This window comes from Octopus bimaculoides, chromosome 5, assembly GCF_046866305.1.
Source record: "Octopus bimaculoides isolate indiv1 chromosome 5, ASM4686630v1, whole genome shotgun sequence".
NCBI classification, from domain to species: Eukaryota; Metazoa; Mollusca; class Cephalopoda; order Octopoda; family Octopodidae; genus Octopus; species Octopus bimaculoides.
In genome coordinates, this window is record NC_142932.1 from 397782 (window position 1) to 412420 (window position 14639).

At 34.6% G+C, this 14639-nt stretch overlaps 2 protein-coding genes across 4 annotated transcripts in view; both read left to right on the forward strand.

Annotated features, from left to right (window-relative positions):
- Positions 1–5664, forward strand: part of LOC106871247 (uncharacterized) — a 54886-nt gene extending 49222 nt beyond the window's left edge. Inside the window, exon 5 of the mRNA XM_014917600.3 lies at positions 1873–5664. Within this exon, the coding sequence (XP_014773086.2) occupies positions 1873–2130 (258 nt within the window). The 3' untranslated portion in view covers positions 2131–5664. The remainder of the gene's footprint in view (positions 1–1872) is intronic.
- A 4701-nt stretch (positions 5665–10365) lies between these two features.
- Positions 10366–14639, forward strand: part of LOC106871250 (ankyrin repeat domain-containing protein 16) — a 77555-nt gene continuing 73281 nt past the window's right edge. The window contains exon 1 of one of the 3 annotated variants that reach the window (XM_014917603.3): positions 10366–11443. In XM_014917603.3, the coding sequence (XP_014773089.1) occupies positions 11085–11443 (359 nt within the window). In that variant the 5' untranslated portion in view covers positions 10366–11084. The remainder of the gene's footprint in view (positions 11444–14639) is intronic. The other 2 variants (XM_089351911.1, XR_016241810.1) reach the window with 2 other exon arrangements.

Consider the following 14639-nt stretch of genomic DNA (forward strand, 5'->3'; position numbering starts at 1 on the left):
GGTTAGGGTGTTGCACTCATGATCATAAGATTGTAGTTTCAATTCCTGGACTGAGAGACATGTTGTGTTCAGCAAAACACTTCATGTTGCTCTAGTCCACTGAGCTGGCAAAAATCAATAATCCTGGGACAGACTGGCATCCCATCCAAGGGAAAAGTATATACATCAGAGAATCCAGGAAACTAACTCTATGAGTCTATGTAACTTGGGAAGGAGCTTTACCCTTTTAGAGGTGGTGTCAGCAGAGTTACCATCATTCAAACTAACAAAGAATCCATTAGCAGCCTTTAACAGAGTAACAAAGAAACCATTAGCAATTTTAACAGATTTCAGTACAATGTGGCTTTATATCATTGCTAAAGGGCATGTAGATATTCAAAAAGAAAATTGACAAATGCTTGTCTGGTATGAGTGAGATAGAGTTAAAAATAAGTACTGAAACTCTGTGTTAGTAGTGCTTTTAAGTTAAAACCTTATGGTGGAAGATGTGTAGGAATAATACAACTGAAATTGAACAGAGAGTATATTGTGTGAAACAAAGTTTATCATGAAAGATGAGGTCAATATTTTGGTGGGCAAGTGTCTTCTCCCTCCTCTCTTGCTTCAACCTCTAGATCTTTTGCACTACCATATGAATTGCTTTTGCCAATATTCTTTTGATGATGGAAGCCAGATTTCTGGTAATATTTACTGGTTGCATATAGATGTGGGTATTTTTCCCTTGTTTTCAATTAACACGGAAAAAATAGATAAATAGTTACCAGGGTAGCAAAAAATCACACAAGTAAAAAGGGTGTAACACCTTGTTTTTAAAGGTAGAAACTCCTGGTTTACATGAAATATTTTGTATAATATATATAATTAAATAAATGGAGTTAAACGCAGGTGTTATTCAAATTCTTTTACTTTCAACACATGTTTTGAAGATATCATTGATATTATTCCAAAGGAATAAAATGGTGTAAAACAATGTAATCTTCTCTTCAGGGAAATGAAGAAATAAAACTCGTCAATAAGACTTTTTAACAGAATATGATGGATATGTATAGCGATTAACTGAATGCTATTAAGTTTTTTTTAAAGAAACACTAGAGGATATGACGTCAAAGGTAGCGTATAGAAAGAGGAGGAGTAAAGGAAAGAAAACATCAGAAACCAAATAAATGAGAAGTATAGAACAATATGTAAATTAAATAAAACCCTAAAGTTTGGAAAAAGATATATCTATTGACAGTGAAATGTAAGAAGAAAATCAATGTTTAAATTATATATAATGATTGATATCACTTATATGAACTAAAGGTATGTTTCTGCCAATGTTTACATCGGTAAGCACACTCTATAACTGTGTTTACAAGGATATTTTTAGAAAAAAGAATTAAAAAATAGTTCAGAATTACAAAGACAGAATTCCTTGCCTTTATCATAAGGGAACGAAATTGAGAGAATCAACCAATCTAAATTAAATTGTTTATTATGGTCTTTTAGATACCAAATTAATTTACTAAGTCCTGTACTGTTATGTTTATTCCTATCCCTAAATGTAGAGTAATGATTAGAAATTCTTTTAGATAACTGAGAAGAAGAGTTAACTATATAAAAAAGACATCAATACCTGAAGTAATTTTACACTGGTATATAGAATTTTAATTTTAGAGTTACTTGACATAAACTTAATTCTGTTGGAATTGACTTCAGAGACAATAACCTTGTTATTAATATTTCTAGGGGGATGCAGTCCAATAACTGAAACATGTAAAATGCTAAACGAATGAAGTGAATACAACTGTCTATATATGTTTTTAATAACAACACTAACTCTACCATGATTAAATTTTGATGTTTTCTTCTTTCTTTCCCTTTTATTTACAGAGAAAATGTTCCATTGATATGCTAAGGCGGCCCCTACCTGACTTTCCATCAGAAAGAGATTCTACTGAAGTAAGATATCAAAGAATTCTCTCAGTTTTCAAGAGAAATGACCCAGGGGAGAAAAATGGCCTTAACACTGGCAATAATTTGGCCTCAGAGAATACAAACAGTATTTATATTCCTGAAGAAGGACAATATAATATTGTAGAAGCTGAAAATAATGCAGAATATAAAATCAACAGTCAAGTTCCAGATTAATATTTAACTTCCATGATTACATTTGCCAATCAAGGACTTCTAAAGAAATAGACATTTCAACATGAAAAGTCATGTCTAATGTGGAAGAATTTAAATTACTTGCCTTGATCTAGTCTATCTCATATTTTATTACAGATACATATATTCTTTTATATGTTTCAGTCCAATGACAGTGGCCATGCTGGTGCACCGCCATTTAAAAAGAATTAACGCTGACACATATATATTTATGTGTGTGTGTGTATGTATGATATATACATACAAATATCATGCACACTTATATATATATATATATATATATATATATATATAACATATACACATATATGAATGTGTGCAATGCAATATACATGCATACATACATACCCCCCCCCCCCCACACACACACATATTTGTATGGGGTGAGAGAATGATTGCTGTGCTTCAGGTAAGCTTTTAGTTAATCGAGGAATTTAGGTTGAATTCTTGATCGTGACTAATTAGCTTATTTCATTAATACTCAAAAGAAAAATATGAAAACCACAACTTCCTACTGTCAACAAAGCTGATTATTCACTGATGCCTGACACTGTAAATCACTCAATTTGTCACATCAATTCATAAGATAACATTATCCTGTTATAAATACTATCATTTTCATAAACCTTGTTTTAACATCAATTTTTCCATGCTGGCATAGGTTCAGCATGTCTACAGTACAGTTTGTTGCCAATCCTCTCATACTAGTATAATAACAGATCTTGTGATTGGATGTTGCCCTTCTTTTCATGTCTTTATGAATGCATATGTCTTCTGCCTTTTTTTCCTTCGATTGTCAGCACATGACACTATTTCACCTAGCACTCATCCTCATCATCCTTTCACATCACTTGTACATAGGAGCACATTGATCCTTTGACTGTGAAATTAAATTTCATAGTTACTCCAGTAAATGATATAAATATCTATAAAAATAAATAGATTTGGTATTTTCTGCATATTACATGGCCTCAATTAACTTGACATATCTCAGAAAATAGCTTCAAACAAAACATTTCTTAAGAAAAGATAGATTGTTATATAAAACTGCTTTTTATGGTAAAGTGTAATAAAATTTTGAGTGGTTACATCTGATTTCCACAGCGAAAGAGTTAATCTTGTCTGAATATATAAAGAAATATCTTTAATCCTCAGATTACTGATGCTCTGGCTTACATTTATATTGATGTTACACATTCTACTAGTGAAAATAAATACATTTCTTTCCAGCCTTCACAGATTTTCTGCATTCAAACCCTATGCATCACTATTATACAGGACCACGTATTTTTTTCCCTCATTTATATTATCCACTTTTCATATAAAAAGAAAAAAACAACTTCCTTGTTGTCAACTGTTGATAACAATGATGTTACTTTTCTATGTATAAAATGTGAGTTCCTGCATGGTAGTGAGGCACACATACACACACACACACACACACACACATTAAATACACATGCACACACACATCTATGTAGTTAGCTATCTAACTGTCTGTCTATTTATCTATCTATCTATCTATATTTTTATTTATTTATGTGTTTCAGCCAAGTGGCTGCGGTCATGCTGGTGCACCACCATATATATATATATATATTCTTTTTTTACTTGTTAGTCATTTGACTTTGGCCATGCTAGAGCACTGCCTTAAAGGGTGTTAGTTGAAGAAATTGACGCCAGGACTTATTCTCTGTAAGCCCAGTACTTATTCTATCAGTCTCTTTAGCTGAATCGCTAAGTTACAGGGACATAAACACACCAGCATTGGTTGTCAAGCGATGATGGGGGGACAAACACAGACACATGCACACACACACACACACAAATATATACACATATATATATATATATATATGATGGGCTTGTTCCAGTTTCTGTCTACCAAATCCGCTCACAAGGCTTTGATCAGCCTGAGGCTATAGAAGAAGACACTTGCCCAAGGTGCCATGCAGTCAGACTGAATCCAGAACCATGTGGTTGGGAAACAAGCTTCTTACCACAAAAGTACTGATAGAGAAAACTACATCTTTAATTGTCGAATTCTCCTTACAAAGCCGACAATTATCAACATATTTAGAAATAGAAGATATTGAAATTAACATATTTGAAAATACATTTCCAAGGCAACACAAAATTAGTTCGATTCAAAATGAACTAAGGAAATATTTCCTTTTTTACTTCTTATATATATATATATATATATATATATATATATACAGATCTGTTTTTCTCTATGTATCTCTCTCTCCATCTATTGATTTTTCTATCCACCTATCTGTCTTAGTTATCTATCTACACAGTCCTTGAATGTGCAAATTTTTAATAACATAACAAATCAGTAGTCATCAGAGTGTTGGATAGACTGCCTCACAGTATATTTTCCACCTCCCTCTGAGTTTAAATGCTATCAAGATAAACTTTGTCTTTTCCTCCTGTATATGTGCGCATGTGTGTGCATATGATACCTTCGAGCTATGACTGTTACTACAAGGGAGATAACTATCCTACTGCAACGAGGCAGAATGAGAAATTTGAATTTAAAATTAAGGAAGAAAATGCATATTTAATTCTTTTTTTCTTTTTTTTCATCTATAATACAATTCTTACAGTTTCTAGCTGTAGGCAATCATGTATAGCACTATTTAATTTTTTTTTAGCAATTTTCAGCATCATTTCATTTAACTTGTAACTTATTAATTGTACACACACTCACACACAGTTTTTAAATTTTTTTAATTTAAATTTAAAATTTTAACTTTTAAATTTTAATTCTTTAATTTGTATACTTTATCCATTTAATTGTAGTTTTATCCTATGTATACCCCTTTAAGCTAGGCATGTATTTTTAGCTATCCCCAACTGACCACTGACCACACTTAACCTAGATTTCATCTGTTTAGTTAATAGACATAAATACCTTCTTCCTACACTTTACCAAAACCTTAATGCCTGACCTCTCACCCCGAACCAACACTTATGAAGAATTATACTGGCATCTTATCTTTATCTTTATTCTTTTGATTTTTATTTCTTTTTTTTTTTTGATTTTTGATTTTACTTTACTTTTGCTTTCATTCATTCTTTCCCCACATCTATCCTATTCTTCTTTTCTTTCTTTCTCCTTCTTTTCTCTCTTTTTTCCCCTCTTTCTCCTTCTTTTCTCTCTTTCTCCCCTCTCTCTTCTATCCACTCACTCACAATACACCTCTCTCTATCTTGAGGTCTGTCTTTCTCACTCTATATACTCAAGTGAACCGTTTACATACTACCTAACCACTTAATCCATTACTTCAACATGAACACATCATTCGTGGAAATACGACCAACCTCCACAGCCTCTGGAAAAGATGAACTGTGGACTTCATTCTCCTCTTTGTATTCTTCTATCTACTTTTACTCTTTATTCTTCTATTTTATTTCTTAACCTCTGAATTACCTGGTGTTGCCCAGGTTACAGCTGTTCTTATTGAGATTAGTGAACAATAAATATGAAGATATATTTTTTTCTCATAAGTATTTTTCTCATAATATTTTAATAATATTTTTCTATCTTAATATAATAAGGAATTTATATACATTCATTTGTTATTTATTCTTGGTTGATATATACATTCTTTTATTATTATTATTGTTGTACTTTGACCTCAAGATTAGTTATATTTTTTAATAGAATTTATTTTCGACAGTTTTAATTGATTTAAATATTCTTTCTATTTGAAAATTGGTTATGAAACACGTGTAGTCATTTTATTATCATTATCTTATGATATTTACTTTGTATTATATTATACATATTTATTGTGCTTTTACTTATTAATTTTTCTATGTGACAGTGGATTTTCATCAATGAGTTCATGAACTTTGGTTCTTTTCCCTAAAACTATATATATATATATATATATATATATATATATATATATATATATATATATATATGTATGTATGTATGTATGTATATTTTATACTGTGAAACATAATTTAATTTTAATTTTTAATAAACTGAATTTAATTGAGTTTTTACTTGTAAATTTGGATTTTTATCCCTAATATTATCATTATTATTATTATTATTATTATTATTATTATATATTTATATATATATATATATATATATATATATATATATATATATATATATAGAAATATATATATATATATATGTATAAGGATTTACTTTTCGTAATGAAATAAAAAAACCAAGGCTGTGTAAAATATAGAACATTTATAAATAGAAGATCTTACAGCTGTTTCCAGCATATTTATTATATCCCTTCATCGGAGATGGTGTGAGAGGATAGTTAAGCAATAGTTAGTTTAGTTAAGATAGGAAATAGAGAATGAATGTAGGGAATATTGTATTTGTAAATCCATTGTTTAAGCAAAATGGTATACATATAAGATTCCAATACCTTGTGAGTAAAATCCAATAGTCTTTAAGATTGGTCATTGCATTTGTAAATCCATTATTAAGATTCCAATACCCTATGAGTAAAATCCAACAGTCTTTGAAATCGGTCATTCTAAATACAGAGTTTATACAAAGTGTTATTGAATCAAGGGTTCTGTTTCAAAGCGACACTTTAAACAGAACCCTTGATTCAATGTGGTGAACAATTATTTATTAACAAATTGGTCATCTACACTTCTTACAACTGTTTCAATGAATAATCAATAATTTAATTGTAAATTTGTACATTAAATTTGCATTTATGTGACGTGAGCATAATTTCATCAGAGAAAAAAAAAAAGATGTATTTTGGGATGTTACATGTGGATCTATCAATTCATTTCAGCAGATTAAATATTATGGTTTATGATTTGTACTATTATATGCTCAGGTGAAGAGTTTACAGATTGATTAGAATATGATTAGGGATAAAGTAAAGTAAATAAAACGAGAACAATAAATAAAGTAAAAATAGAGATGATTGAGGAAAGATAAATATAAATAAGGTAAATTTATAGTTAATAAAAAATAAAATAAAATATTCATTTATAAAGTGTAAATAAAATTATAAATTCATATATGTATATGTACATATATAAATATAATTAGATATTGTTAATATAACAATACATAAAAACAGGCTAGAGTTGAAGTGCTCAACATGAGCTAGAATTCAAATTATAGTTAGAATGGAGACATAAGGGTGGAAGACCACAGGAACAATACCGCATATCCAGCACAAGATTTAATATATATGTGTGTGTTCAAATCATTCTAGAATCAATAAATATAGTTTTAGAGACTTGAAACTATTCAATTCAAATTCTAAAAGAACACCAAAAGTTTGTGAACTTACATATATAGTTTCTTTGACTATTCATGTTTCTCATTTTATTTTCATATATAACATAAAAACATGTTCATCTTTTAGAACATTGTCATTTTATAAGATTTTGCAGGAAAATTCTTAAATTAACATAAACATTTATTTGTATAAAAGAAAATTACCAGAGAACTTTCTTCTGATTCCTCTAAATCTTTCTGTTAAAACTATATAGAAACTATTTGTGGGGAATTTTTTTATCACAGCAGCTGGTCACATGCTACAAAGTTTAACGAAACCTACTGCAGCATTACAACAGGCGATGGCAAAGCTAAGGTGTTGGGAAACCCAAGCACCCGCATGTGCATCACCTGACACCTTAGTGAGGTGAGCTGGCAGCATTGACAAGAACTTTATGGTGAGTGGCCCAGTCCCTCCAAACATCTCAAACGCCACAGGTTGGAAGAGATAGATCAGTCAGGTCTTGGTGCTTCAAGGTTTTCTTGTTTGGCTATGGAAGCAGTGACCCTCCCATTAACTGTAACATCCAGAACATGGAAGGGAGCACTAGCTGAAAGAAAGCAGCACCTTGAAAATTGATCAGAGTTGAAAGTGGCACCTGAACACAGATTGTCCTGTACTCTGTTTCTGTCTATCCTCCACTGTAATCAGAACAGACAAACCCAGCTCTTTCCACTGGAATAGAACTTCATCCATCTCCCTCTTGGAATTAGTCCATGTTGGAGAGGAGAGGATGTTGCTTATCAAAGGGGAGCAAGTGTAGATGGAGGAAAGAAAACAGGGAAGAGATAAAGACAAGCCCTTGTGCACAACTACAACCCCAAACCGTTTGGGCAAAGCAGCTTGGTTGTAAAAGTCTGGGGAGAATCTGACATTGACCAAGCATTCGAGTTTCCTGAAGATTAGGTTGTCAAAGTATTGGAGGGATGACAAGAATCTGTAAGAGGAACTAACTCTCAGAAAATACAATAGCTTAGGAATTGACAAGTAATTCCTAACTATAAATAAACCTCAACTACCTCAAGGTCTTTTTAAAAGTTGTTCAAGGTTAGCCATTTTGGATCTAAAGAAAGACTCAAAAGCTAGGCCTGTAATTGAGGCTCCAAGGGAGCACCATGCTGATGAAGGAGGAATTGCAATTGAGGGGAGGGAGTCAAGAAATAGTTTAGTAATCTGCTCATGTGGCTGAGGAGCCAGAGCTAACATTTGGAGCTGTTAATGCGAACACCTTTATGACCAAATGTCACATTTATCATCCTCACAGCTGCAAGTACCTTGTCAGGAGGGCCTCCCAAACAAGCATCATCAAGGTACCAGGCATTTAGGTCTAGGTTGGCTCCCAACTTGATAACATCATCAATACACAATGCAAATAGGGCAGGACCAAGTGGGTCAGCCTGTTGGACTCCAGAGGCAGATGGGATGAGGTGGTCAAGCAAAGTGATAAAGTGGTGGGGAATTCTCCCTTACTGCACGGAAGATGACGTCTCGACTGATGGAATTAAAAGCATTCTTAAAGTCTAGTTTGAGGATGACTTTTGGGGACACAGAAGGCAAGTTGGTGAAAACTCTGGTGGCATGAGCAGCAGCCTCACAACCTATCTTAGTACCTATTTCTAGCCGAATAGAAGAAAATTCCTTGAACGGTCAGTTAGAAATTGAGGACGAGCCGTTGCAGAGTATAGCCAACTGTTACAGGGCAGAGATTACTGTTGGGCTTGGTGAGACCAAATATTTTGGCCCCAAAGAACAGAGGATGAATGTAGACAAGGACACTCTTGGATGAGAGCAAGTTTATAAACTGTGTTAGGTTCTCCAAGAGTTCAAGCCCAGCATCATCAGCAGAGAGGGAGATTCTATCCTTGAGATGCTGAGGTCATAAGCCATCGATCCCAATGCCAGAACCTGCTGGAAAAGAGGCAATTGCCATCCTGGCATTGTCAGAGGTGAAGATGGGTTGAAGAAAACTTGGTGGGTCGGGCCAGTGTAGGTGATCATCTGGAGGGGCTGGAGGATGATTCTCCTTCAGTTGGTTGAGGGAGTCTCTAGTACACGGGAAGAGAGTGGACAAAGAGGAAAAAAGGCAAACAGCTCCTTTAATGTCATATTCGCTGAATTTGGCATTAACAGCCTTAAGTTACATGGCTGACCATTGTTCAGGGTTGAGCTGATGATTGACGTGAGATGAACAGTGGATGGAGTAGATTCAAACAGCTGAAACTGCCATTTCAGGGAAGAAGTGAGAGAACCACTATTCCCATTTATCACATAGAGGGAGACCAAAGGGAACAGGAATAGTTTCTGCCAGTCCAAGGTGTTGTTGGATAGGCAGATGTTCTTCAGTAGTTTTGAGAGAACTCAGGCGAAACAAGTCTGAGCACCCTTAGGGAATCAACTGACATGCTTCAACTTAGACAAACTCTGGAAGGTGGTGGCAAAATCTTCAACAGGGATCTGGACTTCAGAGCAAGGTTCTATCCTACTAAGGATGTCAGAGCTGAAGTAACATCGGTTGCATGTCCAGAAGTCTTCTTTGAAAACTAAAGAGAGGTGCAGGAGAAAGGGTTGAGAAACACTGTATGAAGTGTTGTGAGCAATTTAATTGCTATTTTTAGAATGTTGATTGATCAAGTAAGAATTTTGAGGTTGGCTTGAGTTGGAGTTTATGTTTAGCAAAGAGTGGTTCTTATATATAATTTAAAGAACAAAAGTATGCGAAAATTGACATCCTCCTCTTGATCTATAATAATCTTTTCTACATACAGACACAAGGCCTGAACTTTTGGGGGAGGAGACTAGTCGATTATATTGACCCTAGTGTTTCACTGGTACCTATTTTATCGACCCCCATAAAGATGAAAGCAAAGTCAACCGCGGTGAAATTTGAACTCAGAACGAAATACCATTAATAATGGACGAAATACCATTAATAATAATTGACGCAAAATTGTCTGTCTGTCCGGGACCCCTGTATCTCAGACTACATTTGCTCTACATAGACATATTATACCTTTTTGGAATCAGGATTGAAAACTTGCCCTTCATTTGGTTCTTGAACAACCAGCAGTGGGATCAGGTCTGGATGAGGATTTGTTATATGCTAACAGTTGAAAATTCAAATTCTAAAAGAACACTAAAAATTAGTGAACTTACAAGTTCTTCATTTAAACTAATACAATATTGGTAGCGTACCAATAAATACTTTATTATTATTATTGTTGTCTTTAGTTTTGGGTCGCAGGCCCAGTTAGCCTTCCACAAGAGCTAACTCAAAAGTCGGCACTCCGTGCGAACTTTTTAGTATTGACGAGGAGTCCAAGTTACGTCCCTTGACAGCTTAAACGTGGTAAAACCTGAGAATTGGCACTGAAAGTTGGTCATACATCAAAAAAATCCCCCAAGCAAATCAATCTCACCAGTGAACAACTTCAAACAGTAGATTCTTTCCTAGTCACTGAATACACACGAATACCCTAATTAATTATTAACTTGTTTGGCAAAAATAAATTTCTGCGACTGCCAAATAAATAAATACTTAACTTTCTAAAGTTTAGGAATACGAGGACCGGTGTTGATGTCATCGGTGTGAACCCAAATTATCTACAATAACAAACTGCACATGGCTTTCTATGTTCTTTCGCAATGAGTAACTTTTACTTTGAACACCTTATACAAGCAGCTCAGAAGGGAAATTTACAATATTTTATTGACTATATTGATAGTTTTCAGGAAGCTTGGTTGATCAAGAAATGTAATAAAGCAGGGGACAACATTATTCATTTAATTGCTCGTTTCGGGCGTCTAAATATTCTAAAGTTTATTAGCCAAGAACTTCTCAATCGCCATCTGGAATGGACCTTAAACACTAAAATTGTGTTCGAATCCATCAATAATGATCGTAAAACACCGTTACACGAAGCTTCTCAAGCTAACCAAATAGAATGTCTACAGTTCTTGCTCAGCTTATCTCTTAACGTGGACAGTATGAAAAAAGGAGACTGGTGAGTAAGGAGCCAGTTTCTCATAACTTCTTAATTATGCATCACACACACACACTCTCTCTCTCTTTCTCTCTCTCTCTCTCTCTCTCTCTCTCTCTCTCACACATACACAAACTGGATGGGAGTGAGCATTAAACTATAGTTGTGGCGAAATTATTGTATTCTTATTCCACAGGTCTTAGAACGTCAAGTAACTTTTACAATTTCTGTCGGTTAATATAACGATCTTCACTCGTTAACAAAAAAAAAAAAAAAAAAAAGCACCCTGCCGGGTGTTAACAGCTGTGTAGAAAACGAATAGGACAAAAAAAAACTTGCGTAAACGAACCTGTGGGGTGGAGAGAGGACTTTCGTAAAATTCACAAGATCCCATTTTTCCGTCATAACTTTCGGGAAAATGGATATATATTGATTTTTTTTTCTGTCTAGCTCAGTACACCATGCGGCGGTGCTTATTATTATGCACCACCCCTCCACAAGATGGAAGAACAACAATAAAGGAAAATAGAGCAATGGAAGTTCAGTGCATCTGCATTAAGGCCTGCGAGAATATGAGGGTCTTTAGGATTCATCACACCAGTGTAAGGTGTGTGTCAGCTGAAGGGATGACATAGTACACAGAGGTATCTTGTGAGATGCAGGAGAAGCATGGCCTGGATATAAACCACTGAGCCTAGAGCCTCCGTATGTCACCTACAGTTGCTAGCATTGGTCTACTGGATGACCCTTTGGTTGGCTACACTCAGCTAGCCCAGCCAAGGATCCAGTGGGTCCCATTCATCAAAGACATCTGAGTGGCAGGAGTCTGACATAAGCGTTGGCTGGATTTTGGCAGTAACTGCTGAGGGAGATGTGGACCATCCACCAGTTAAAAACTGTGACATCCATTATTGTGAACTTTGATACTGAGTGTTTTGAGACCAAGGAAGCCTGGCCCATACCATCTGTTTTTTTTTTTTGTGCTAACCGCAGGGTAATGAAAATCTTGCATCCTAAGAACAAACTTAAATCAGATGTAAGCAATACACGGAAGCAGAGGTGATTGAAAAAATTGACCCAGCAAATTTTGGGGCAATCCTCAGGAAGGAGCTTCTGGTATTGACAAGAACAGAGAAGCCATAGGAGATGAAGAGAGAAAGCAAGTAAGTGAGCTGCATTCTTGGCTAACCTCTACAAATTGACAAAGCAGCTTCTCAGTCAGAAGCAGACTACAGTTCTATGTTTAAGAGATGAGGAATTATTTACATTTTACAGATATTTGTCCTTATCTTGTTTGTTGTTAACACACTGTTTCAGCTGATATACTCTCCAGCCTTCATCAGGTGTCTTGGGGAAATTTCGAACCTGGGTTCTCATTCCTAAGGTATTTTTTGATGTTGTTATTATTATTATTACTATTATTCAGGCCACTGCCTGGAATTGAACTCGGAATCTTGGGGTTAGTAGCCCGCGCTCTTAACCACTACGCACATATTTTAGAACACAACAACCTCCTAAGCAGACCAAGTGCAGATATGAATAGCATATGGGAACCGGTATTCAAGAAGGATAGGAGAATATTAGATTTATAAGCCCTAAAATTCACTCCATAATTGCCCACGGGCATATGGCATAGCGGTTAATAACCCCAAGATTCTGAGTTCAATTCCAGGCAGTGACCTGAATAATAATAACATTGAAAAATACCTTAGGAATGAGAATGGAGGGTATATCAGCCAAAACGTTTTAACAACAAACAAGATGAGGACAAATATCCGTCAAATGTAAATAATGTAAATAAAGAAGCAGACTAGTCAGGTGACCTGTTCCAAAGATGCCAATAATGAATACCTCACAAGTGTTTAGAGTGATAGTGAGAGAGAGCCAACTCTGGGCTTATGCAAAGCACTCATAACCTCACCAGAATCAAGAGTGGTATTCAGCTTGGAGGAGCCTTGCCCAAGAGATGTGAAAGAAGTAATAAGAACAAGATCTAACTGAGCATCAGGCTGAAGTGAAATCCTATAAAATTTCTATAAGAACTGTTCAAAGCTACTCCGTGAGATTTGGAGGAGAAGGAAAGTTGTGTAATCATTATGGACTATTACAGCTTGTTTAGGTTGAGGATATACTTCGGCTAGCTGGCTTGCACCAATTAGAAGTGGAGATAATTACTGATTGCACTAGTTCAGTGTCTCTCTTTGCATTGGCAATGAAACAACTTTGGCTAAAGCCATGTTGACCTTTAATGAATGATCCTGTGCCTTCTATATATATTGCTAACAAATTTGGCTTGATGTCTTTCAATTGTATTGAATGTGACATTAGTGTCCACTGATTTATGTAGCCAGCAGTAATTTCAAGACCAGTTATAATTTACTATTATTCAGTTCATGTTGTTTTCTTGATAGCTGCAATTATGTCTTTAATTGTTATTGTCATTTATGAAAGTAGGTGTAGTATTGTATGGTATTCTTAGAGAAAGAATATAGACTACAAATTTTCCGTTTTTTTATTTGCTAGGTTAAAGATACTTTTATAGTGTTACTAGAATATCTAGACAATTTTTTCTTGAATTAAGATAAACAAAGTTCTTTTTTAATCTAAAATATACTCTCCTTCATTTTCTACAATGCCCTTCCATCTATCTGGTAGATTTGCAAGGTCTCTCTTCCAAAATTCACTTGTCCGTGATGAAAAATACTCCTCCAGTACTGTTTTGACCTCGTCTACAGAATTCATATTTTTTCCATCTAAATGATTTTGAAGACTGCGGAATAAATGATAATCAGATGGAGCAGTGTCTGGCAAATATAATGAGTGGGGCATTGTTTACCATTCAAACTGCTCTAACTTTTGGAATGTCATCCTCATTGTATGTGGCTGATCATTGTCTTGATGGAAGAACATCTTTCATCTTGAAACCAAAGTCGCTCAAGCTGCTTGCAGTAGATATTTGTTAATATTTGGTTTCGGTTTAAAAATTCAAAGTGGACAAACTTTTCACATCCCATTAAACAGATAACAATATTTGACATGGGTGAAGATTTTCTTTAGCCTGGGGTGCCAGTGTTTCTCCTTTCCCTTCCCACTGTCTTCAGCATGTGACATTTTTATAGAGAACCCATTTCTCATCACCAGTCACTATTCAGTCCAAAAAAGGTTCATTCATGAAATGTGACAGCAAAGAGCACACATTCACTCTCTGCATTCGATT